This window comes from Anomaloglossus baeobatrachus, chromosome 5 (assembly GCF_048569485.1).
Source record: "Anomaloglossus baeobatrachus isolate aAnoBae1 chromosome 5, aAnoBae1.hap1, whole genome shotgun sequence".
Lineage (NCBI taxonomy): Eukaryota > Metazoa > Chordata > Amphibia > Anura > Aromobatidae > Anomaloglossus > Anomaloglossus baeobatrachus.
In genome coordinates, this window is record NC_134357.1 from 453696877 (window position 1) to 453724637 (window position 27761).

General features: G+C 49.6%; 1 protein-coding gene across 1 annotated transcript in view; it reads right to left on the reverse strand.

Moving 5' to 3' along the window:
* LOC142312792 (protein spire homolog 1-like) overlaps positions 1-27498 on the reverse strand; it is a 65294-nt gene extending 37796 nt beyond the window's left edge. Inside the window, 11 exon segments of the mRNA XM_075351781.1 lie at positions 6309-6390; positions 6541-6665; positions 7563-7689; positions 7822-7893; positions 8105-8226; positions 8229-8268; positions 10684-10749; positions 10856-10981; positions 11215-11381; positions 17142-17177; positions 27276-27498. Of these exon segments, the coding sequence (XP_075207896.1) occupies positions 6309-6390; positions 6541-6665; positions 7563-7689; positions 7822-7893; positions 8105-8226; positions 8229-8268; positions 10684-10749; positions 10856-10981; positions 11215-11381; positions 17142-17177; positions 27276-27498 (1186 nt within the window).
* Between the last annotated feature and the right edge of the window lie 263 nt (positions 27499-27761).

The window sequence follows — 27761 nt, forward strand, 5'->3', positions numbered from 1 at the left end:
ACACGCAGGGACAAGTGCGTGTTTTACACGCCAGTGAAAAAAGTCTGTTTTTCACTGACGTGTGAAACGGGCCTTATCCTGCTATAAGTACCTAGGGAGGGACCACTGCATGCAGCACAGATCTCCCGAAGATAAGGTGTGTAGCAGAGGAAAGATACAACCTGTAGTGGTTATAGAAGGTAGAAGCCGAAGACCACGTAGCAGCCTTACATATCTGAGTGATGGATACATCCGCCTTCTCTGCCCAGGATGATGCCATTGCTCGAGTGGAATGAGCTTTTATGCTTTGTGGCAATGGTTCATGTTTTATTGAGTAGGCCAGAGAGATTGCCTCCCTCACCCATCTAGCCAGCGTGCTTTTAGACACCTGGCGTCCCTTTCTAGCTCCTTGGAAGGCTACAAAAAGACTTATGATGCCTCCAGGGGGCAGTTCTAGCTATGTAATGTAGTAAGGTATTTCTCACATCTGAAAAGTATGAAACCTACATTCTTCAGGTGTGACTGGATTGTAAAAAAAAAAAAAAAAAAAAAAAAAAAAAAAAAGGAAGAATGATTTCCTGAGTTCTGTGAAAATGGGAAGCTACTCTTGGTAGGTAACAAGGGTCTGTTTTTAGAATAAATTTTATCTGGGAAAACCTGCATATATGGGGGGATCCATGGAAAGGGCCTGAAGATCACTAATACGTCGGGCCGAAGAGAAGGCTACCAGGAAACCGGTTTTTAGTGAAACAAATTTATCTGAAGCTGACTGCAAGGGTTCGAAGGGGACGTCAGTCAGGGCGTCTAACACAAGATTAAGATCCCACGGAGGAAGGCTGGGGACATGGTCAGGTTGACTGCGTTCACAAGCCCTAACAAAATGCATGATCCAACCATTACCAGCAATATTCGAATTATAAAAGGGCCCCCCCAACGCTGAGATATGGACCTTGAGCGTATTTAGAGACAGACCCATATCCAGACCATTCTGGAGGAACTCCAGAATAGAAGAAATGGGCACAACGTCTGGAGAAGGGGAAAATTCGAAAAACTTCTTCCAGACTCTACCATACTGCTTAGTCGTTACTGGCTTTCTACTGCGCAGACTGGTATTAATTAATGATTGCAAAAAAACGTGAGCAGTCAACAACTCCCTTTCAAATTCCACGCCATCAAGTTCGAGCCCTTGACGTGTGAATGATGGAAAGGACCTTGGGACAGGAGATCTGGATAGGAAAACCCAGGGGTCTGTGATGGACATGCCCCTGATAAGGGAAAACCACGGGCATATGGGCCGGAAGGGTGCTATCAAGATGACTCTCGCCTGTTCGTCCCTGATTTTCCTGAGGACTGTTGGCAGTAGGATCAGCGGAGGAAAGGCATATGCTAGGCAAAAGGTCCATGTAACCTGTTGAGCATCTAGAACCATGGGGTTCTCTGCCTTGTTCAGTGAACCAAACAGTTTCACTTGTCTGTTCTTCCTGGTGGCGAACAGATCGATAATCGGACGGCCCCACCACTGAACAATCTGGAGAAGTATGTCTGGGTTCAGTGTCCATTCCCCTTTGATGCAGAGTGTGTCGACTGAGGAAATCTGCCCTGTCATTTATCCACCGGATATGTAGAGACGATATGGAAAGAAGATGTGTCTCGGCGAGAGTCAGTACCCTGGTAGTCACTCATGAGCGAGCGGGACCTCGTCCCCCCTTGATTTATGTACGAGACCACTTACTGATTGTCGGACAGGACTTGGACATGGGATTGTTGTAGGAGAGGAAGGAAGGTCACTAGAGCTTGTTCGACCGCCCGAAGTTCTTTTAGGTTGGAGGTGGTGTCTAGTTCCTGGCTGGACCAGAGACCCTGTGCCATATAGTGTCCCGCAAATGAGCTCTGCACCCCCCAAGGGCTGGCGTCTGTTGTCACTATGTTTGTGTGATGCCCTGGCAAAACCAGGTAGTCACAAATAGTTCACATCCTCCTTGTTACCATCACAACCCATACGTAGGCATAACACAGCCATAAAACCCTAGACACCCCCTCATGATAACCAGGACATACCAGTGGGCGGGATCAGGTGGATGAGAATGCCCACCTAGGGGGTCTTGAGGAGTCAGGGGCTGGAACCAGAGTTTAGTTTGGAGATCAGTTTTGACAGCAGTCAAGTGCAGACCATTGACCGCAGTGGTAGTCAGGGGTCAGTGGCCCTTGGGCTTCTTGGCTAGGCAGCAGACGGAGAGCAGAGCCACAGGCGACGGAGATCCGGTCGAGGGAGACCTAAAGTGGACCGGGGCAGGGTTGTAACCCGCCGGTACCGACAGCGTAAATCCGGTCCGGAGGCCGTGCACAGTCGGGGTGCCTGGAACCTAGGGCGAGGCAGGTTGCAAGCCCCTCTCCAATTAACCAGCCGGAGACAAGGTTCCAGACATTGTTCCAATTTACTGCCCAGATAGAGCGAAACAGAAGCTCAATGCGGGGGATAGAGTGTCCGCCAAGAACCCACTGAAATACCAAGGGTCAGCTTTCGCGGGCCACAGCTCCCAACACAAATCGAACCGGGAGTGGACTTCTCCGTTCCATGCGAAGTCGTCCAAAAGAGAAGGAAACAAAGTGCAGGAGGAAGGGTTATCTGCTCATCAACCTGGATGCGGGACCCGAATGCACCCTCCAAAGGCAGCAGCCACTGGCAACTTTACTATTGGACTCGTGTGAAATGATTGAACTGGGAGTACACCATTGTCCCCCGGTCCAGCGCGCCACATCCAGCAGCCATCACTCCCGTGTTAGTCTCCCCCAGGCCCCGGTACTACACTTCCCCTATCCGTGGAGGGGATCCCATCTTGCTGCCCCCTGCGCCATCAGCCCCGGGCGCCCTATCAACAGGCAGCGGTGGTGCCAACATCCTTCACCGCAACCCACAGGTGGCGTCACAGACAACCTCCCTTGTAAATATCCCCTTTTCAGACAGTTGTGAGGACGGGCGGCCATGCGAGCCCGGGTCCGGTCACCACTCGAGCCACAGCAGCGAACCCGGATCCGAGCAGGCCCCCCCGAGAGAAGCGGCAACGGCCCCCGCCCGCAACATTGGTAGCATGGATATGCCATAATTTGCCTGAGTTCAGGTTGGCCTCCACCATCCACCAGGTGAGGGAGTCCAGGGTTGTTCTGGTCAGAGTCATAGTGGAGTCGAGGGAGCCCCGAAGGGATTCTGCTGCTGACAGGACCTCCCATTGGAGAGGTCTGGTGTGTAGTTGCACCCACAGGACCGCTGGAATGCAGGAGGTTAGGGATCCTAACAATGACATGGCGTGTCTCAAGGACAGTGATTGATGACCCTGTACATGACGGATTTTGTCTTGCAGCCTTGCGATCTTTGTGTCTGGAAGAAACCAGCACTGTTGACTAGAGTCCAGGAGAATCCCTAGAAAAGACTGAAGAGTGGTTGGATTTAGGCGAGACTTTTGTAAATTTAAAATCCATCCCAGGCACTGACTGGTAGACATGGTATGATTTAGGCGAACTGTACATTCATCAGCTGTTTTTCCTACAATGAGGAGATCGTCCAGGTATGGAATTATTAAAGTCTGATGCTCGCGTAAATGTGCCATGACTTCCGCTATGAGCTTTGTAAAAATACGAGGGGCTAGAGAAACTCTGAAGGGCATGGCAACAAACTAGAAGTGTTGAACGGAGCCATTAAAACTGCTAACTGGAAATATTTTTGATGACATGAGTGGATGGAGATATAGTATGCATCGTTTAAGTCCAACATTGCCATGTAACAGTTTGGGAAGAGAAGTTTAATAGCTGACTGGATTGACTCCATCTTGAATGGACGATATTTGAGAAAAAGGTTTAGCTTTCTCAGATTTACTATTGTTCTGTATGAGCCATCTGGCTTAGGAACCAGAAATAAAGGAGAGTAGAACCCTTGGCTCCTTAGGTGAGCAGGGACCGCTACTAGGACACCCTTTTTTTTACTAATGTGAGAACTTCGGCCACTAGAGCATTATGTTATGTAATTCCTTCCTAGTAGGGGTTAGGATAAAGGACTGTGGAGACAGGGAAATGAAGTCTAATTTAAGACCCTCAGAGATTAGTGACAAGATAAATGAGCTGGAAGTAATGGATTTCCAGATGTTAGTGAAAAACCGGAGCCTACCCCCCTAATGCAAGTATTGGGGAAACCCTTCTTCGAATCCTCAGCTTTGATTAGAATGTCATCCAATTCTAGCCCAAAGAGAAACTCACCCTGACAAGGCAATGTACACAACTTGGCTTTTGAGGATGTGTCCCCCTTCCATGACTTCAGCCACATTGCCCTTCGAGCAGCATTAGAGGCCCGCTGATCTGGCCGCCAAACGCACAGAGTCCGCAGAGGTGTCAGCTAGGTAGGCAGCTGCGTCTTATGAGAGGAAGAGATGTCAGTAGTCTCTAGAAGAACCAGTTTTAATCTGTTTTTCTAATTGGTCTACCCAAACCGAGAGTGACCTGGCAGTACAGGTTGCGGATATAGTTTGTTTTAAAGCTCCCGCCGATGCTTCCCAAGTTCTCTTCAGGTAGGCATCTGTTTTCCTATCCAGTGGGTCCTTCAAGAACCCCATGTCTTCAAAGGGGAGTGCTAAATGTATGGAAGACTTTGCCACCGCGACATCTACCTTAGCCACCTTACACCATTGCGAAAGGTCTCTGTCTTCAAACGGATATCTTCTCAAGAAGAGGATGGGAGGAAACCTCGGTTATCCTGTCTCTGCCATTCCATTCTGACCAGGGCCTTGATGGTATCATTTACTGAAAAAGACTTCCATTTTTTCTGGGAGAGTCCTGCAAACATTGCTTCCTCCGCTGATTTTGTAGCTTTCGCATCATGAATACCCATGGTAGCATGAACAGCCCTAACGAGACCATTCATCCCCTCAAGAGGAAAACATGCTTTCCCTGTCATCTGACGAGGAGGAAGAAGCGTTAGAAAAAGAATCATCAGATTCCACTTCTGTATTGAGGGATGAGGATGAGTCAGGCAGAGTAACTTTTTCCCCCGTTTTTTTGATAACTTCAGGGATTTTAAGGAAGATTGGACTTCGGAACGGATTAATTCCTTAAGATCAGTTGCCGGAATATAGGACATAGGGGTTTCGTCCCGTACAGTCTGTTGGATACATTATTCGCACAGTCGTTTTTGGTTTGACTGTGGCAACTCATGTGCACACAACGCACATTCTTTGTTTTCATTTCGCAAGACATTTCTTACGGACCTAAATATAATTCCGGAAAAGGGGGATATTAGCTAGTGGAGCACATTCACGAAGATCACTCACCCATAGCCATAGAAATCAACGGATACCAGAGTTGGAGGTGGAGACGAGGCAGTCTGGCGGGCTTTAGAGGGTTTGGATCCAGCATGATCCGCCTTCCTCTTTCATGCGACAGAGTCACTTCTGGAGCCATCGTCTGGACTGCTGCTTTTCCTGGCTGTTTTGTCTTCTTCCTGGGAAATTTTCTGGGAAGATCCCTTGGATGGGGGTGACCGTGGGCTATCCATTGATTGAAGAGAGCACCACTCTCTTGGAGTCAACTCCACCTTATATAAGGTGGAGGACCACCACAGCCCCCTCCAGCGTCGCCTCCTCCGGATCCGTTACCCCGGAACTGGTACTTTCAGGGCATTACTGCGGCGGCTGGACACTTTTTTTCCTTTCTCTGCACATGCGTGGCCCGGCAATGAACCCTCTCCCTGCGCTGTGTGGCGGTCGCGACCCAGAAGTTCACACCGGCAGGGGAGAGCAGCAGTTGACCGCACACTGCCCTGGGCACAGCGTGCACCGGCAGCCATGAGGGGGACATTTCCCCTCATGGACAGGGCAGGGTAACGCCACCGACTGTGCTTCTGGACTCAGAGCTCCGCCGTTCCCACAGACACCGCACGGACGCTGCTGAACTGAAGCCCAGGTATTCCATAGGTTCCGATCCATCAGGACAGGAAACCAAACTGAGGGAGGGGGACCGCCTTTTTCTTTATAGGTTTCCTGTCCTGATGGGGCGTATCCCTCTCTGTGGGTGCGGTCGTGGCGATAGGAAAACATTGCTTCTCACGTGCTTATCCCTTCCAAGTCAGGATATTAAAAAAAATAAAGCTATGAATTTATGGATGCATAATAGTCATCTATTGGGAATTTGAGACTTCTAACAAGACTCATTTGTGGTTTCATCATATGAATCTATGTATTCCGAAAATCGTATTGGCTTTGCAGCAGCCTCCTGACAATGAGTGCTCATTCCATCTGCATTTTGCCAGCAGCCCAGGGATTCTAATCCAGATTCCAATCAATTACCGAAGCTGCTCATTGTCAGGTCAGAAAACTTCTGTTCAGATGAAGATTCATAACTGCATTCAGGATGACAGCTGAGTTTGCCCTGTGTGAAAAAAAAAAAAAAAAAAAAAAAATAATAAACAGCTGGTAGTAAGCAACAAATTGTGAACATTTCTGTCTCAGTTACATACTTTACACATTTTAAACACAATCACTATTGATAGGTATACAAAAATAAAGACTAAAATATTACATCAATTCCATTGTCCAGCGGCTCTATGCCAGGCAGCCAATTCCACTTGCTTCCCATTCGACAGCTGTATAAGGAATATTCTCGTTGCACTGAGCACACACTGCTTGAAACTTTAAATTCTTCATCTAAAAGGGTGAAGCAAACAATAAATTCAACAATTATTAAACAGGCAGCGCAATGAGAACCAGTTAAGACAGAGGCTTTACAATTTGCCTCTACAGCAGCCTTGTCCTAATTATAACTTTTTACCTGAATCTAGCTCCCCACCCCCCCCACTTTTGTTCCAGCACCATCTCCATTCCTGAGAATAGCCTCCTTTTCCTTGTATAGGAGACTAGCCAAGTAGGTGTGTGTGACGGGGTCCTTCTCCCATATCACACAATCAACAGAGCGAGAGATTGCTGTACAATCCAATAAGCATTTATTCAAACAAATCAACTGTCCACAAGATAATCCACCACACAGAGGGTAAAATTAGTCCAGAAATATGAATATAATCCAGAAAGCGATAAACAAAATGTCCATGTCTCTCTGAGAAGCCACACCTTCAGCCCAGAGGGTCAATCTTCGCCCTTCTCTCTTCAAGTTCTCAAACAGACTGACAAATCCCCCGGTAAGCAGAGAGTTTACAGTAGGTGGATCCCAGGCACCCTCCCCCCACACCTAGGGACAGAAGCGCTTCAAGGAGTTGTAACCCTGCAGACAATACAATGTACACAAAAGCAATACAAATAATGGACAGTGAACCACGCCTAAACATTAACCCACACAAAAATGGTACATAACTGACAATATCACACCATCACAGTGTCCTTTCTAAACTCTTCCGTGGGTGGCATCTTAAAGACCATGCTTACTTGGCTACAAAGACTGGATTTACACAGGGAGCTGGAATGTAGAATTCAGTATTACAAAAAACAACACAAGCCACGTCAGACTTAAGAGATCAGCAGCATTTGCAGCAAGTTGTTTTTTTTTTTATATAATATATACAAGACCACTACATAAGAGCTACACATCACCTCGCATTAAATTCCTTTTCACATCCAAGGTTGATCTTAGCGTCTTGGAAGATTTAATTTCTGACATTAAAAGGTCATGCAGGCTCGGCTCTTCCTGGGATCGTTCTTTCAGCTTCCTGTCAGATGCCTGGTTGAATAGGCGTGGGGAATAATAATAAAAAAAGGAAATATATGGATAGACCGCATGATTGTGTTACTTCCCATTATTTCCAATAATCACAGTTGTTCCACCCATCACATCATGTAGAGAAAGCTGTACCGGTTTCAGTGTCTGAATCAGGTCTAAAATCACATTTTCTTCACTTCTGTTGGACTTGTTCAGATCACATTCCTGAAATAAGGACAAAATTTGCTACTGCCCCTGGTTGGTTTACCATCAATGAAGAGCTGGCCGTCTCGTGGTGCATTGGAAGAGATTTATTTATGCTGGATCCAGAAAATATGAATCTCTGAATGCAAGGAATCAAACTCTGAAGATGTGACTAGAGTGTGTGCACATGATATATGATGTAACCCCATAACAATACAGGATAAAGCATCACCTTCACCGGCCGCAGGGTATATCTCTTAGACCGGATGTCATCCATCAGGAGCTCATATGGAGTAAGTGTGTAGACTATGGGCAACGCATTGTAGGAGCGTTGATCAATACTGCGGAGACTGACCCAAGCCGAAGCTCATTCAATACACTGCGCCATAGGGTGCCCTATAAAAGGGGAAGGAAAGCAAGCCGATTATTAAATTGTTTTCCCCAATATGTTTGGAATAACCTCCCTGCAGAGTTCCTTCAAAAACAAAGATCTGTATTTGAGGCTTGTGCAAATCTTTTTTCTCTAAATTTTATCCCAGAAAAAAAAAAAAAAAAAACCACACACACTACACACACACACACACACACCTTTGTGAGATTCTTTGTGGGGCAATATCATTTCTAGGAATCCTTGTTCTTTACCTTGCAGATAAACCTTTTAGGAATTGTTTCCATGTCAAGATCCTATCCCAATATGTAGTAGGTGTAATAGTAATATTAGCAGTTACCTGCAATTAGAAATGTAGTACAGTTCTGATAGAACCATTTCTCTTACCTCATGTGCAGGGCATTGCAGCTTAGATATCCATGGTTACAACCACAAGCAACTGTCACTACAAGTGGGCATAACCATAAAACCTAAGATACAATGTCCTGCATATGAGGTAAGAGGCATGGCTATATCAGGAGAAATCATACTACATTTCTAGATGGAGGTATTTACTAATATTATACCTACTACATATTGACATAGGATCTTAAAGATGGGAATAACCTATTGACACTGGCTGTATTTTTGGGGCACTGTCCAGATGTAGAATAAGTTTGGAGCCAAAAACATCCCTGATGGTACTGGCTGATGGAAAAAGGTCTGCCTGTATTTCTCAGCGTTGATAACACCATTAATCCTGACCAAATCCCCAACTTTGTTTAAACAAATGCAGCCCCAAACTTACATGAATGCTACTCTCTGCTTCACCATTCTTGCAGACACTTATGCCACTCTGCAGGCCTCTGCTAATAAATTGACTATTACAGCCAAATCTCTTACATTTTTATTCAGTTCTTAGCACCTGCTGCCATTTTTCTTCACCCCAGTTCCTATGTTTTTGTGCTCATTTGAGTTGCATAACCTTGTTTCCATGTAGAAAGTATGGTTTTTTTGGCTACAATCCTATAAAGGCCACTTATGTCCAGATTTCTCCAGACAGTACATGGGTGTAGCTAGGTTCCATTAGTTGCTGCAGTTCTGAGTTGATGGCACTGCTGGATATCCCCCCCCCAAACGGAAGCACGATGTCTTTCATCTGCTGCACCAAGTTCCCTTGGCCGACCATTGTGTCCACGGTCCTCAACATTGCTCATTTCCTAGTGTCCTCAATGTGGAAACCTACAGGAAGGTACTTATCCATCATGTATACTATCAGGGAAGAGTCTGATTGGCTCCAAATTTATTCTGCAGCCGGAGAACGACCCAAGCATACATCCAATGTCATCAACAACTACCGTCAATGTAAAGAAGAACAAGGAGACCTGAAAGTGATATGGCCCCACAGAGCTCTGATCTCAGCATTATTGAGTGTCTAAGATTTCAAGATGGGCAATGAGCCCCATAGGGGTGAATGAGCCCCATGACTATCGGGAGGGTATAGGGTAGAAAGGGGTTAATCTTGGAGAGTAATAGGGCTGTGTAAGGGATTAGGGGATTGGTGGTTTGGTGAGCGGCGAGGATTGGCCAGAGGTCCATAAGGGGTGGGGAGATAGGGGGGGGTTTATAAGGGGCAGTTAGTTACAGTACCTCCTCTTTTGCCTTGGTGCCATTCTTGTGTGGCCCGCCCACCCCGCCCTTAATGTATAAAAAAAAAATTAAAAAACACAAATGGTTTTATATGTGGCTCTTTGTTTGTCGCAGCGGGGGGATAGGTCCGTTCCTAGAGGCCGGGAGCACCGATAGTCGGTGGGGAGTATGAAGTCACTCAGGGGTAGTGGCTTCAGACAGGATTGGGAACTTGTGGGCGTAGGTCCTGCAGGTTCTGGGAGGTATTTTAATGATGGAACGTTATTACCCCACACCTTGGGTTGGTTGGTCACGGCCGAGGTGGTCCTCTGGGCCGGTTGTATGTTACGGCCGGGGGATAAGGATGATTGTTGGCTTCTGGACGGACCTATCGGTTGTTTGTCAGTTGGGAGGGTATACATGTGTCGGTTTATGTTAAAAGAGGGTGGCATGTTGAGCCACAAGTTTTGATACATGTATACCGTTTAAATAAAAGCTGTGGCCATTCGTCCATAAAAAGTTGTTATGTCTCTTTATTTCAAGTAGAGTGGTTAAGAGGTGCCTTGTACATTGGAGACCCAATTATCCCTTTTAGATACGTCATGAAACAGAAGTATTTGCACAAGCCTCCACAGAAGATCTATGGTTAGTTCTCCAAGATGTTAAGGACAACCTCCCTATAGAGTCCTTCAAAAACTGAAAGTGTGCAGAGAATTGATGCAGTTTTGAAGACAAATGGCAGCTACAACCAATTTTTTTTATTTATATATTTTTATTTATTTATTTTTTTTAAAAGTAAAGAACTCCATTCATACCCAGTTATCATACTTATCAACCATTTGATCTTCTATTTGCTCTTTGGATTCCGGTCTCTTCAAACTCTGTAACCAGAAAAGTAGAAAATGAAGCGGAGGCAGCTAATGTGCACTAACGCACCAGTCGGGAGACTTATGGGTGTAGATATTGGCTCCTTACAGAGTAGATTACCTGTTTGGTGAGCTGTATGGTTTGTAGAAGGCTGTAAATGTTCTTATATTCAGTGTATTGGATGCGGCACACCGCTTTGTAGTGTGTCGAAGCCTCTGAAGGAACAAGCAGTCTCTCAACACATTTCTATAGAAAAATGAGAGGCGACAGGGTAAATTTTGTCTGGATTGCTTTAAAGTCTTCCAGAAACAAATGAAATGGTCTTAAATTCTGTGCTGTGCCAAAAAGTTCAAAGACTTTTAAAAAGCAAAATTCAAACATCAGTCACCATCTGAAATCACATGCAAGTATAACAAAAAGGCATTTTAAATGGATCACCACCCCCATCATCCTCCCCACCCACATAGATGATGTGGTACCTGGATGACATTATTCAGGGTGATGGCCTGCTTCACTGAGGAGTGATTGTTAGAAATAGTCAAGCCCAACATATAGAAGAGGAGGTTCTCCAGAGAGTCACTCAGAACACGCTCCATCTCACTGCAGAGACCCCAGTCAGAGTGCTGTACACAGCCTTCCCGAGAAGCTCTATAACCTGCAGAGAACAAGAGGGGGGGGGGGGGGGAAAGCTCATGTATCTAAGCCTCGGTGTGATACGGTCTGCCGAGCTACTACATCTAATCCCTTTATATGTGACACATGCTAAGCAGTATATGTATAAGCCTAACATGTGTGTACCGCCGAGTTGCTCGGATCCGTGCTCGTACGATGGGTGGTGGCTCGAGCTCTCCTCACAGACCCGGGGGTTACGTCGTTCTGCAAGGGGGTTGGCACTACACGCAGGGACTTCGGTGGGGAGTTCCATGGCCGGGGGCCGCGGTGGTTTGGAAGGGATGTAAGTTCGTGACGCCACCCACGGGTTGTGGTGAATGGATGGACACCACCGCTGCCGTTGACTAGGCTTCCCGGGGACGGTGTTGCACAGCTTGGTGTTGACCCCTCCGTGGGTAGGGGAGTGATGGTCCCGGGGGCCCGAGGGAGGTTCGGAGGCGTGGGAGCGGGTGGCGGGCGTATGCTGGCGCGGTGCTGTGCGCGGCCCGAAGGCACTGGTGTACTCACTCTGGACACAATACACTGGAGTCTCTGGTAAACCAAACGGGATGATGAACGGGGCCCACAGCTGGCTGCAGCTTCTCCCTGAACGGTTGGTGGTTTCCGCCTTTCTCCTGCACCTTTTTATATGAATGTTTGACTCCTATGCCTAAGCAACGGTAGTCCGCTCCCCGGCTTGCTGGTTGTCGGAGGAGCCCTGTTTGCCCGCAGACACTGGCCCTTTGTGTCTCTATGCCTTGGCGGTGCTTTACCCTGTATGTTGGGCTGTTGTCTTCCAACGGGTCTTGTGTGGATAGGTCCTTAAGTCCAGTCCTCAATCAGTTTATTTGACTCGGCCCTGTTGGTTCAGGGCTTTGTACTGGTCTGAGTACTCCTCCGGTTTCCAATCGGTTTCCGGTTCGGTACCGGCAGGCCACCGCCCGACCCCGGTCCTACGGCTCCACCGGCTGTATCCCAGCTCTGCAGGCGGCCCACCACCATCTACCTCCTTGCCAGAGGTGACTGGGCTCCGACCCAGCCACCTAGGTAGACTATTGGCAGGCCTGGTCACAGGTCTGCTCTTGAACTCAACCTCTCTCCTTCACTGTCAAGACATCTACTTGTGCACTCGAACTAGAACTTGTGTCTTTCCCGCCTCCAGGCCTATCAACTCCACGGTGGGCGGAGCCAACCACCTGCTTCACCCCCTGGTGTGGACATCAAACCTGGAGGGTTGTGACAAGGGTTTCTTGGTTGGTTGATGTCACCTTTCCAGGGAGGGTGTGTGTGCGCGCATGGACTAACTGGGATGACCTGACCTAGTCCAGGGCGTCACATGTGCAACACTGTACCCAACTCCATTATGCTGCCGTATCCCATCCTATGCATGATACTGTCAACTTGAGCAGTGTATCTCATCCCATCATGAGATATAAGCAAGTAGTATACATATACAGTATAAATTAATGTGCAATACTGTATCCAATGCCATTTTGCTGCTGTATTGTAACACCTTGGGGTCGAGCGGGTTAATCTGATTCTTCACCGAGCGGGGGGATGCAGATCCTCTGCGCCGTCACGGAGTGGCCTGACCGGTTTTGTGACCCCGAGGCATACAGGGATGGGAAGGATGGAGGATGGAGGGACAGTGAGGAAAGTCTAACGCCACCTGCGGTACGCGGCCCAGTAATAGCTGCCGCTGCTGTTGCTGTCCTCCTGGACAGATGTCACTGCAGCTAGGATGACCTTGCTTCCCTGCAGGTGAACTAAGCCCAGGGATATGGTGATGGTATAATGGAGTAATACATTGGGGGTGCAGGCCTGAGGGCGACAACAAGGACTGGATGACAGGTTGGAGTCTCCTTTTACTGGTACTCTGTAGTCCAGGAGTTAGTGGCCCGGTCAGCCTGGAAGCAGCAGGGTAATTTCTCTCTGCAGGGTAGTTGTAAGCCTCCTTCTGTGCGCAGGTGTAGGTCGCTGTGGCCTGAAGCTGCACAGCATCCCCTCTTTATATGTGTGTTTATATCTTCAACTGACTGGTAGGCGCAAGCCGGTACTGGGGCCCACTCTGTAGCAGCGACCTCCAGGCTCTTTCTTGCCACGTCGCCTCCGGATTTCAGATGGGCCAGAAGTAGTAGAATCCTCTGCCCTCTGGAGTTACTACTGGGCCATTAGCACCCAGTAGTCTGGGATGCCGGTATCCCGCTCTACACGCTTGGTCCTGGAACGCTGGGCAGCAGCTCTCAGACAGTGACTGTTCTCTTTGCCTTGTACTACTGTTCTGAGATCTGGCTTCCTGTTACTCCCTAATCCCTCCTCCAAGTCAGTATGTCCAGAGAGACTCCCTCAACTCAGGTTATGAGCTCCCCTACTGGTCCGGAGGAGAAAGTGGTGTTGCATGTTAGTGTACCTTGCAGAGAGTTCCCACTGTTTCCAAGCATGGAATTGCGCCAAGTGATGACAACACCACCACTGTGGCTCCCAGAACCACTGGGGTACCACATTATCCCATCCATGAGTAATACTGTCAACTGAGCAGTGTATCTAATCCCATCACATGCGATAGTCTGCTGAGCTGTTCCTTGTAATACCATATGTAATAATATCTGGCGAGTAGTATTGTTTGTTTTATGGTAACGAATGTTACATCACATGAAAGCAATGTCTTTAATATAGGTTTTCACATAGAACTATCAAAAATGAAAAAAAACGTAACAATGGTGCCAAACCAGATGATGTATGCACAAACAGAATGTAGCAAACCTTCCTCTTGAAGGTGAACGCAGCCCAGGTACAAGATGCTGATGTCACAGTCACTACACTCACCCCACCAAGCTGGCAGGGAGAGGCAGCTGCTCAGCAAAAAAATTTGTACACTAATAAGGCTTGCACTGGGAGCTCGTTATATAGATAGGTGTGATGCACAGTGTCTGAACTGTAACCTATAGATGATGCAGTGTCTGAATTTGGCCTATGAAATAACGCACAACACTAGGCCAGGCGGGTCAGTTAGCACTACTCAAGTGCATCACACATGACAGGCTCACCAGTATACCACCTAAAATCAAAAGGTCCACACACATCCTGCAAAAATTGATAAAATGTGCCAATACCTCAATTGTGAGATATTGGTTGATATTTTAGTCCAAAATATGGAAACTCGCAATCCACGTCACGGATTCTCACACTTGCGAGTCCCTACACTAATTTATTAAGAGAAGGAAAAAAAATAATAATAATTTACCAATGGTGCTACGTTCTGTTTGTGCATACATCATCTAGTCTGGTTTGGCACCATTGGTATGTTTTTTTTTTCCCTTTTTCTAATATAGGTTTTTAAAATTGTGTGTTTGTTGCTTATGGCTATAGTGTTCTACGCACGAGGGAAAAACAAAATGGTGGAGTCTAATGCAATATTCACAGCAACTGAGAGCAGAGGAGTGATAAAATTCTTGTTTCTGCAAGGATAAGTCCACGAAGGATATTCATGGTGATATGTCGTAGACATTGAGGGATCAATGCACTTCATATGCCACAGTTAAGAACTGGTTTCCAAATTTAAAACGGGCCACTTCAGCATCAATGATGATAAACGTCCGGAAATGGTTGTTATTCCGTATTCCGGAGATAGTCGATGCTGTGCACAACCTCATATTGAGAATCGACGAATTTCAGCTAAAGCAATAGCAGACATCATGGGGATTTCCTCAAAACGTGTTTGTGTCATTATCCATTAACATTTGGACATGATGAAGCCCTCTGCAATAGTGGGTCCCCAAATGTTTAACAGATCAGAGAAGCATGTGAGTGAAAAGTTCCCGTCCATTTGTCAGTGTTTCCAGACTGATAAGAACTTCCTGGATCGACTGTCAGTATGTATGAGACCTGGATTTACTGTATTTGTGTGACCCTGAAAACAAGGAGCAGTCAAAAGACTGGAGGCACAGTGGTTCTTCTCATCCAAAGAAGATCAGGGTGCAAACTTCAGCAACTAAGGTGATGGCGTTTGTTCTGGAATAAGGAGGGCGTGCAGCTAGTAGACTACCTTCAAAAGGGTTCCACCATCAATGCAAGGTATTACATTGAACTTTTGGACCAATTGAAGGCTGCTCTGAAGGCCAAAAAGGCACAGCAACCTGTCCTAAAGGAATCTTGTTCCTGCAAGACAACGCCTCCACTTACACTGCACAAGCGACCATGACAAAACTGGCAGAGCTGGGCTTCTGTGATGCCCTGGACTAGCCAGGTAGACACAGACACACACACAGACAACCTTCCCCGGACAGGTGACACCAGTCACACACAAATCCTTGTTGCCACCCTCCAGGTTTGATGTCCACACCAGGTGGGGCGGAGCCAGGCAGTTGGCTCCGACCACCGAGGAGTTCACAGGCCTGGAGGCGGGAAAACACAGCAGTAAGAAGTTGAGTAGAGGGAGGAGAAGAGAAAAGACACGCACCGGCGGACCTGAGACTAGGCCCACCAGTGGAACTGCTTTGTGTTTGGGTCAGAGCCCAGGCACCTCCAGCAAGGTAGGCAGACGGTGGTGGCCGTCTGCAGGAGTTGGGAGTACGGTCGGTGGAACCGTAGGACCGGGGTCGGGCGGTGGCCCGCCGGTACCGAACCAGGGAGCTGATTGGAAGCCAAGCACCAGGCAGGGTACTCAGACCCTGACTTGGCTTGTAGCCGCCCTGATAGTCAAATTCACTGATTGTGGTCTGGACCTCAGGGGTTCATTCCCACCCAAGTCCCGATTGAAGGCAAAAGCCCAACCATCCAGGATAAGTGCAACCGCCAAAGGCAAGAGATCCAAAAGACCAGCACCTGCGGGCAAACGGGCTCCTACGACACTTACACGCCGGGGAGCGGACTACCAGTGTCCAGGCACAGGAGTCAACATACACACCGCATAGGTGCAGGGAAATGACAGCCATCACCAACCCGTCCAGGGAGAACACTGCAGCCGGCTGTGGGCCCCGTCCATTCTGCCATTTGGTTTACCAGAGACTCCCTTATCTTGTATCAGAGTGAGTACACCAGCGCCTTTGGGCCGCGCACCGCACTGCACCGCACCCACGTCCAGTACGCCCACGCTCCCTCGCCTCATCACCTTCTCGCGGGCCCCCGGGACCACCGCCCCCCTGCCCATGGAAAGGTTAACACCGAGCGGCATAACACCGTCCCCGTGAGGCCTAGTCAACGGCAGCGGTGTTGTCCACCATACAATCACCACAACCCGTGGGTGGCGTCACGAACTTTACCTATTCCACCAAACCCCTGCGTGCATCGCCACTACCCCTTTCAGATCAACGTGACCCCCGGGTCCATAAGAGGCTCGAGCCACCACCCGCAATACACGAGCACGGATCCGAGCAGCTCAGCGCCCGCAGCCGAGGCCGCGGGGCGGTACACTTCCAGCTGGTTGACCACCCACCTTAGTCACCAGATCTAGCTCCCTCCGACTATCTGTATCCAAACCTGAAGAAACACCTCAAGGGTACCAAATTTCACACCAATTCTGATGCCATGGCTGCTACAGATGCCTGGTTTGAGGTACAACCGAAATCCTTTTTGCTAGGCTTACAGTACTTGGAATTCCGATTTTAAGAAGTGTGTTGACATCAGTGGAGAGTATGTGGAATAAATGTAAAGTTTTATTATCCTATCTCGTTTCTTTCTGGGTGAAGCCAAAGACTTAGCAGCCCCTCGTATTCCCAATCACATGTGACACTGTCTGCTGCGTATCTAAGAAGACATACCTTTTTCTCAGACAGGTTTGAGTCCTTGGTATCTAGAAATGAGAAGAATAAATAGAATTTAGGGAGCAGAATGTGTACAAACTCTTGTAATATAACAACCACTGCACAAAATAACCATTAGTGTCCGGTGAGCATAGGAACATTCTAACCACTTGGTGGCACTTTACACTTGGGAATATGTGTTTATACACAGCTCTGGCAGTTATGCACCAGAGTGATTAGGGGGGTAGGGGGGGGTTGGGGGGGGGGGGGGGGGGGGCGGGGGGCGGGGGTGAAGATGGGGCAGTCGCTCTTGGGCCCTAGGACTTTAGAAAGCCCAAGAGTTGTGGTCAGTGTGACGACATTGCTCAGGTTTGATATTTAGGGTTCATTGTGCAACCACTAGTCGAAGTAGTACACCTTTATAGTTACTGCAATGATGAGCAATAAGGCCCTTCTGGAGGTTGTAGTACTACAACTTCCAGCAGCAGTGGTGGACACAGACAGAAAAGGGCCCCAGTGCAAGAACAGTATATAGGCAATTTATTTTTAATTTCTAACAGAATAGACTCTTGCTATTTTAAAGTGGCTCTAAAACCCTAACCTATTCGGCCCCTGTACAGCTGATTAGGTTATACAAATAATTAATATGTTCCACCCCTGCGTTCTATTGTGCCACTATATTGGAAAGACACTAGTAGCCTCCCAAATTGAGGACGAGAAGTTACTCGCTACGGCAGACCTGGGCAAGGGGCGTGCCGGGCAGGGAGCGATCCTGCAGCTCCGCACAGTCAGTGCAGGCAGCGGAACGCAGGAATCTCTCCTCTGTTCCCTGCCCGACACCTTTCTCTGTGACACACACGCGCCCTGATATCGTCAGTACGGCGCGCGTGTGTCATTTGAAAAGTTCCCGCCCGGCAGAAAAAGAAGCTGCAGCAGCCGGGGCCCGTACGGAGAGAAGCAGCGGCGGGGGCTCCTAGGAATACAGCATCGGCGCAGCCTGGGCATGTAGAAGGGAGAGGTGAGTGGTTACTAGTAACCTGCGGGGACAATGGGGGGTGGGCAAGGGGGGGGTAACTTGACAAATATTTGGGGTGTAGTATATGGGAATGTAGTTTTACAGGTGTGGTATATGGGGGGGGGGGGGTAGTTTTATAGGGGTGTAGTATAATACAGGTGTATATAGGGATATAGTGGTGTAGTATAATACAGGTGTATATATAGGGGCGTAGTATAATACAGGTGTATATTATAGGGGTGTAGTGGTGTAGGTTATCACAGGTGTAGTATATAGTGATGTAATGGTGCAGTTTATTACAGGTGTAGTACATTACGGGTGTATATAATAGTATAGCATATAGAGGTGTAGCTTCTTAGTTTCTTACAGGTGTAGTGTATAGAGATGTAGTGATGTATACTACAGGTGTAGTATGTGGCGGGTGTAGTGATGTAGTACATGGGGAGTGTGTGTGTGTGTGTGTGTGTGTAAAAATTTATATATTATATATATATATATATATATATATATATATATATATATATATATATATATATATATATATATATATATATATATATATATATATATATATATATATATATATATATATATATATATATATATATATATATATATATATATATATATATATATATATATAATTTTTATTATAAAATTAAATTGCCCATCCCTGTGCTACAGTGTCCGACTAAGGAAAGGTGATGTTCCCAATTTGCATAACAGTAAAAAAGGTGCTTGTCTATATTCCCCAAACTTTGGGGATCTCCATTGTTGTGCATCCTACACAGTAATACTCCTACCGCACACAGTTACAGTAAAATCCATTGTTCTGCCACCCCCAGGAAAGAAACACTGACCCTATACCAGTGATGGCGAACCAATGGCACGCGCACTGTCGCCACATTCAGCCACTTTGCACTGTCGGTGTGGTCGCGCCAACAGTGCAAAGTGGTGTTGGAGCAGAGGAGACATCTCTCCTGACCTGAGCATGTTTTTAATTTTTAACCATATATTGTGTGTTTTGGATTTTCTAAATAAAGATTGTTATTGACTCAAGACCACGGTGATATTGTATCACCTAGCCAGGTCGTCACAAATAACATACAAACACCCCCCCCACCCCCATTAGACAGGGACACCAGCCAAAACAAAAATCCTTGTTGCCTCCCTCCAGTGTCTAATGTCCACACCAGGTGTGGCGGAGCCAAGCGGTTGGCTCCACCCATCGAGGAGTTCAAAGGCCTGGAGGCGGGAAAAGTGACAGTTTAGTCCAGGAGGTGGAAGAGAGAGGAGTAAACACTTGGGTGTCTGGGTTTGTGGCCCAGGCACTAACAGCAAGGTTGGCAGACGGTGGTGGCCGTCTGCAGGAGTGGTGGAGCAACGCAGAACCGTAGGACCGGGGTCGGGCGACAGCCCACCGGTACCGACCGGGGAGCGAAGTGAAGCCAGCACACACAGGCAGGGCCATCGGACCCCGACCAGGCTTGGAGCCGCCGACAATAGACAGATCCGAATGTGACTGGAACCCCAGGGGTTTCACAACAGCAAAAGTCCCGATTTAAGGCAACCACCTACACCGTGAGGGTATACAGCTACCGCCTAAGGCTAGAGACCCAAGGGCCTGCGGGTAAACAGGCTCCACCGGGACCCATACACCGGGGAGCGGACTACCGTTGGGAATCCATAGTAGTCAAAAAGGAGAACATCAAGGTGCAGGGAAAGACAGCTGCCATCACCTGTCCGGCGAGAAGCACTGCAGCCGGCTGCGGGACACGTCCATCCAGCCGTTTGGTTTACCGAGGACTTTGTACCTTTCTTGTTGAGTGAGTACACCCGTGCCATCCGGCACCGCGCCGCGCTGTCCCTGCAACCCTGCACCTCACCAACCCTGCCTCCCCATCACATCATCAGGCCCCGGGACCACCGACCCCTACCCACAGAGGGGGAAAACAACATCCCAGCTGCTCCCTACCATCGCTCCCAGGATCCCCGTCACCAGCAGCGGTGGTGCCCATCTTCACCACGACCCGTGGGTGGCATCACGGACTAAATCCCCCAAACCAACCACCCCTTTCACTCACGGGCGAAGAGCGCCGCTCGTGTCCCCGGGTCCGGCCCACCGCTCGAGCCACCGAGCAGCCGCAGCAGCGCCGGACCCGAGCGTTAGCGAGAGCGCAGCAGCGACGGCGTCCTCCCCGCCCACGACAGAAACATGGCTGCAAGGATGGGGGGAGAAAACATGGTCGCAAGGATGCGGGGGGGGGGGGAAACATGGCTGCAAGGATGGGGGGGGGGGGGGAACATGGCTGCAAGGATGGGGGGGGGGGAAAAAATGGCTGCAAGGATGCGGGGGGGAAAAAATGGCTGCAAGGATGCGGGGGGGAAACATGGCTGCAAGGTTGCGGGGGGGGGAAACATGGCTGCAAGGTTGCGGGGGGGAAACATGGCTGCAAGGTTGCGGGGGGGAAACATGGCTGCAAGGATGGGGGGGGGGAAAACATGGCTGCAAGGATGGGGGGGGGGAAACATGGCTGCAAGGATGGGGGGAGGGAACCATGGCTGCAAGGATGGGGGGGAGGGAACCATGGCTGCAAGGATGGGGGGGGGAAACATGGCTGCAAGGATGGGGGGGGAAACATGGCTGCAAGGATGGGGGGGGAAACATGGCTGCAAGGATGGGGGGGGAAACATGGCTGCAAGGATGGGGGGGGGGGGAAACATGGCTGCAAGGATGGGGGGGGGGGGAAACATGGCTGCAAGGATGGGGAGGGGGAAACATGGCTGCAAGGATGGGGAGGGGGAAACATGGCTGCAAGGATGGGGGGGGGGGAAACATGGCTGCAAGGATGGGGGGGGGGGAAACATGGCTGCAAGGATGGGGGGGGGGGGAAACATGGCTGCAAGGATGGGGGGGGGGAACATGGCTGCAAGGATGGGGGGGGGGGAACATGGCTGCAAGGATGGGGGGGGGGAACATGGCTGCAAGGATGGGGGGGGGGGGAACATGGCTGCAAGGATGGGGGGGGGGGGGGAACATGGCTGCAAGGATGGGGGGGGGGAACATGGCTGCAAGGATGGGGCGGGGGGGGGAACATGGCTGCAAGGATGGGGGGAAACATGGCTGCAAGGATGGGGGGGGGGAAACATGGCTGCAAGGATGGGGGGGGGAAATATGGCTGCAAGGATGGGGGGGGGAAATATGGCTGCAAGGATGGGGGGGGGGGGGGGAAACATGGCTGCAAGGATGGGGGGGGGGGGGAAACATGGCTGCAAGGATGGGGGGGGGGAAACATGGCTGCAAGGATGGGGGGGGGGGAAACATGGCTGCAAGGATGGGGGGGGGAAACATGGCTGCAAGGATGGGGGGGGAAACATGGCTGCAAGGATGGGGGGGGGAACATGGCTGCAAGGATGGGGGGGGGAACATGGCTGCAAGGATGGGGGGGGGAAACATGGCTGCAAGGATGGGGGGGGGGAAACATGGCTGCAAGGATGGGGGGGGGAAACATGGCTGCAAGGATGGGGGGGGGGAAACATGGCTGCAAGGATGGGGGGGGAAACATGGCTGCAAGGATGGGGGGGGAAACATGGCTGCAAGGATGGGGGGGGGGAAACATGGCTGCAAGGATGGGGGGGGGAAACATGGCTGCAAGGATGGGGGGGGGAAACATGGCTGCAAGGATGGGGGGGGGAAACATGGCTGCAAGGATGGGGGGGGAAACATGGCTGCAAGGATGGGGGGGGGAAACATGGCTGCAAGGATGGGGGGGGGGGGATCATGGCTGCAAGGATGGGGGGGGGGGGATCATGGCTGCAAGGATGGGGGGGAGGAAGACATGCCAGGATGGGGTACATTTAGCAGGAAGGGGAGAAACATGAAAGGATGGGGGGGAAATATGCCAGGATGGGGGTACATGAACATGCCAGGATGAAGACAAATGCCAGGATGGGGTACATTTACCAGGAAAGGGGACATTTACCAGGATAAGAGAACATGCCTGGATGAGGTACATTTATCAGTATGGGGTCATTTAACAGCATAGGGGAACATGCCAGGATGGGATACATTTACAATGATGGGGTACATTTACCAGAGTGGACGACATTTACCAGGAATGGGGTACATTTACCAGGATGGGGCCATGATAGGGACAAATTTACCAGAATGTAGGAAATATATATCCGGATGGGGGACATGTTTACCAGGAAGTGGCCAGGAAAGTGGACATAACTACACAATGAAAGGGGAGGGGAGCAACTCGCACATCTTTATGGGATTTCAGGATGTTCAGACTTTGAAATGTAGATGTGGATTACAGGGTGATATCTAATTTCATTCCAGGCTAAAATCTGTCTAATATGCTGCAATTTTTTTCCAGAGGGATCAATCCAACTGCTGTGTCTGGAAAGGGCTCAGCTTCAATGTGTGGTAAGCATGCATGAGCGTGATGCCCGCTGCTGAAGAGAAGACTGCAAAGGTAAGGTTACAATCAATTACATAATAGGATTGGTTGCCACTTCGAGAAAAAAAAAAAAAAAAAATGGGTTTAGGGCTACAGTTTGGGCACCCTGCCTGTAAAAGGTTCGCCATGACTGCCCTATACAGTAATACCCACCTTGGTGCCCTGTACAAAAGGAGTATTACAAAATAATTAAAGGGGTTATCCGGCTTATTTTACTTATCTTTTTTGTAATTACACTATTGGGCTACATTGGGGAAGGTAAGTAGATAGTGACTATTTACCTGCCCTGCTGTCAGCCCCTCTCCCCTGGCTCAGAGTGGTCATGTGACCGCTCCTGCCGTGATTTTGCTGCTTCCTGTGATGTCACAACGACAAGTGCAGGAGCTTGCCTTGTAGACAGGCATCACAGAAGACATCATGTAGCCGCCCTGCAAGGCAGGTACACTGCATGGCGTCCCTGACCGCCTTCCCTGCACCCTCCCACACATACCATAATGCAGGGGTTTCGCTGCCTTGTATGCTGCATGCAGCCTCACGGGCCCCCTTGCTGAATGCTTCCTCTGCAGGGGTCCGTGCACTCAGCACTGCATATCAGATGACTCATTCACTGACGCTGCACAGATGGGAGCGCTGTATACAGCTATGACCAGCCGCCGGCCAGAGGCCAGCAGCGGATCATTGCAGTAGCTGTATACAGAGCTTGGCTCTGCAGAGTGCCCGGGAATCTGTCATCTGATGTAAAGCACTGTCAGTTGCAGCCCTTGATGCTGCTTGTGGCATGCAGGACCCTTTCTAATCGCGGCCTCTGTAGGGGGCTGTGTAGTTGTGTCGCCCAGGGTTATGGGGTACTCTGCCCCACGCAGTGTATAACTGGGGAATGTCACTTTGGTGGCCATTGCCCGGTTCTGTGCCTTGGGTGCTTTTTAAAAGGGGGATATTTACAGGGGATTGTTGAATAAAGTTTATATGTGACGCCACTTGCAGTTTGCGGCTATGTGGATGGAGCCGCCGCTGCACAATGTTCACTACTGGGGCTGGTGTTAATGGCAGGCTGGATGTTAGGCCCTCCGCAAGCAAGACCAGGCCCCAGAGGATAGGTGAGGTAGACGGGTGTTGAAAGAAGGTAGGCCACAACAAGAGTTTCAGTGTAACTGGTTCTTTTTACTCACTGCAAGCTGGTAACTGGATAGGTAACTGGATACCAGAGGCTGGCTGGTCTTAACCGCAGGTCGCCTTAGTCCCAGTGCCAGTTTAGTGACCTGGTGGTTTCCCCTGCACCTGTCTTGGTTGGTGGGTCCCCGTGGTGTGGAGCAGCTGGGCGTCCCCTCCTGGTTGTCTTCTTCAGCAGTCTGTATGACGGTAGCATGAACTCTCTGGGGTTGGAGACCCTGGTCATGTCCCCGGTTCTCCCTTTGCTACAGAGTCCTGAACTTCAAGGTCAGTGAGGTCCTTGATGGTCCGTTCACTGTGCAGATTTTATCAGATCTGCCCGGAGCTTTTGCCTGACCTAGGATTCTGTACTCCGTTGGTGCGTAGTTCCAGGAGTACTCCACCGGCAGCTAACCGCCTGGGCTCTCAGGTTGCTGTTCACTCCTGTCAGTCCGTCTGCTCACTTTCACTGTCTGACACTCTCCTCGACTACCACCACTACTGTGTCTCTTCTCTACTGTCTGACTCGCCACTGTCTGCCTCTCCCACCTGGTTGTCTAGTGGACTGGATTGGCTCCACCTCTAGTCGGCCTTCCATTGGTCCCACCCTAGCCTTGTACCATTCTATGGGGGGGGGGGGTGGGATGTGTGACACCCTGGCCTATCAGGTCATCACAAGGGTGCCGTGCAATCTGCTCTTCTGCATGGTACCCGCTCCTCCTTGGTTACAGGCCATGTCCCTTTGGTGTTGCTAAGAACAGGTATACACAAATCCTGGGAAACACTCTGCACCACACCCACCAGACACCCATTGGGCGGCCTGAGGGGAATAGGGCCACCCAGATGGAGGGATGGTAGCAGGAGGGCCAGAAGTATCAAGGAGGAATTAGAGAGTAGTCAGTGAGCCGTGACAGGAAAAGGTCACGCTGCAGAGCTGGGCTCCTGTACCCATCCCAGTTGCCAGACGTTGGCCTGGCCTAGAAGGAGCTGGAACCCCGGTTGCAGGAGGAAGTGACAGGGGGCACGGTACTGCCACAGAGGGCAGTTCAGCTGCCTTGTGCTACAACCGGGCAGGGGCCAGGGCACGACAGGGTACGCGGACCCTAGGCTGGGAAGTAGCTTTATGCAGCCCAGTAATTCCCCTGATGAGGACGGAGTCTTCACGAGCTGTTCTCCACCCGCTCCAAAAATCGGGGTACTAGCGCAACGAGGGGGATAGGACTTTCCAAAACCGTCCAGAAAATCCCAAGTGTGAACCCTGAGAGCAAGCTCACTCCGCTAGCCATGCGGGTGAGCGGGACCCGAGTAGTTTCAGGCAAAAGGAATCCACAAAGAGTAAACAGTGCCAAGGGACAAGGCTTCAGAGCAAGCAGCAACGCCAAAAGGGCACGGACCCAGCGTGTTCAAACAAAGGCTACAGGGCATACAGGACTTTGGGTTACCCGTTGTCAGTGTCAGCATCTCTGGACTGTGTGAGTACGTTGTGCCCCTTTACTCCTGACGGGTCCCCAGCCCAGCCCCGGGACACCTTCCCCCTGCCCACGGAGGGGTTAACATCACAAGATGCCATCCCATCGCTCCCGGGCGCTCTCTCCCAAACGCAGCAGCGGTGGTATCCCACTTTTACCACGACCCGTGGGTGGCATCACAAACATTACTCAATTTTTCCACCCCTTTTTGTAAATATTTTTCCCCCTTTTTCATTTCGAACGGCCGCGCGACCCCGCCTCTGGTCCAAAGACCCCTCGAGCCACTGCGGATCCGAGCAGCCCGTCGGCTGTCGCGGGGCGGCACAGATGTTGGGAAAAACAGGGATTATCTGCAGTGTTTGTGTATTACCGGCACTGGTCTTCTGGGTCCTTAGGGGGTAGGCCCTGCATCCTGGTGGAGATGCAGTACCTTGTAGCTCCCTGATAGCTTCAGGAGCGCTACACAGTCAGTGCTTTATAACAGATGACAGATTCCCAGGCACTCTGCAGAGCAGAGCTCTGTATACAACTATGATCAGCCGTCGGCCAAATCAGAAGCCAGCAGCTGATCACTGGAGAAGCTGCATAGAGTGTCCCTGCACAGCACCTGGAAATCAGTCCCTTGCTATAAAGCGCTGACTGTACAGCCCCCTGCAGAGGCCGCGATCAACAAGGAGGGGGGCTGCAGTCGCAAGAGGCAGGACGAGGTAATGAGAACAGGTAAGGATTTGTTTGTTTTTTGTGTGTGTGTGTGTGTGTGTGTGTGAAGAATGGCAGACTAGGGGCAATTCTACAGGATGGAGCATTGCTACAAGAAGAGGACCCCAAGGGCACATTACTACAAGGTGGGCACAGGGATGAGCACATTACTACAAGATGGGCACATTACTACATTATATGTGCGGTGGATGTGAGGTGATTGTGCTGTCACAGATTTGAGAAGCAGGATCACTGCTCTGTACTACCAATGATTGGATATACAGATCAGTGATATCTCATCTGTGCAGCACAATCACCGCACATATAATGCAGTAATGTGCCCATCTTTGCTGGAGCAATGAGGTCAGTGCTGGGGCAGAATACTGACAGTCAATGAGTGTGCAGAGGGCAGGGCTGCACAGTGAGGCTTGACAATAGGAAGAGGTCATATTTGGTTGAGCTGCAGGTAAACAAAGAGCTGCAGAGAATAAAGGGATAATTCAAGAGGAACAAAAGTTGGAAGACAAAAAAAAAAACGTAGGGGTGTTTTATATGACAATACAGCACAGATTAGCTTAAAGTTTGTTTGTCGGACAACTCCTTTAAAGGTTCAGTGGCACAAGGAGGGTTATTACGGCATTGGAAAAAAAAAGGAGGGCAATACTGACAAAGTAAAAGCCTATAGTAGATAAGTATCCCCTACTGCTCTATATATATTTAAAAAAAAAAAAAAAAAAGCCACACGAACAACACTTATGCACTCCTTTCCCAAAATCCACAATGAGCATAGTGACTGAGGCCTCTTATGGCTGCCAGATACAGAGACAGCTGTGCTAGGATAGCGACAGTGTGTGGTCCAGCCATTAGTAGGGTGGGTGCAGTCACTCCCAGGCTCTGGAATCTAGGGGAACCAGAGGGGTTTCTTGCCCCTAATTATACAAGCAATATTAGACCCATTACAATTAGGAGTCCTGTTGATTTTGGATTTGCGGCCCCCAAGCTTCAAGGTACACCACTGCTCTGCCATCTTGTAGCCCACAAGACCGTATTGTGACCTGTGATCTGGAAGAAAAGAGAGCTGGGTACCTATGGCTCACTACCATATGCTTCAACTGTATCTGCAACCTCAAGATTGTGAGCAGTAGAAAGTGGACCATGTCCCCAGGAATTGTGGGCTCCAAGTAAAAAGTAAAGTTTCCAGGGTGCTTGGGGGCCCTTCGGTGATGGGTGTCCCAGGAACTTGCCCAGTTTACAGACCATTAGGTTATCTCTGGTTGTGTATTGGAGCACCATGCCTCCCTATTAACACATGCGGGGATGCAGCAATCCCTCATTTTCAGTCTCACTTACCAGTCAAGTTCACAAAAGACACGGCCCCGTCCTGGTGAATATAGATGTGCCCAGTTCCCCTCAGTGCTGGAAAATACCCATCTCCAAGTATCAACTGCTGCAGTTTATGGCTGCACTGGTAGCACAGGGCCCAGGCCTGCTCCTCGCTGACCGGCTGTCCAGACTCCATTAAGTCCTCCAGCCTGACTTTACCGTGAAACTCAGTGGGACTCGGCTCATTCATCATTCCCCCCAAAATCTGTCCCTCCCTATAATAAAAGTCACTTTATAATCTTCCAACACCACCAGACTGTGTTATTATGTGCAATGATCTGTCAGGAGGCTCCATCTTGCCGTCTTCTTATAGGGCACAGACTATTCCAATCTGCACAATTAACCCCCAGCATTAACTCTATATCTGCATGCATGCATGCTGCAGGGCCGGCGAAAAGTCACCGCAAAACTGCACTTTTGCAAAACTAAATAATAAATGTATAATGAAAAGTT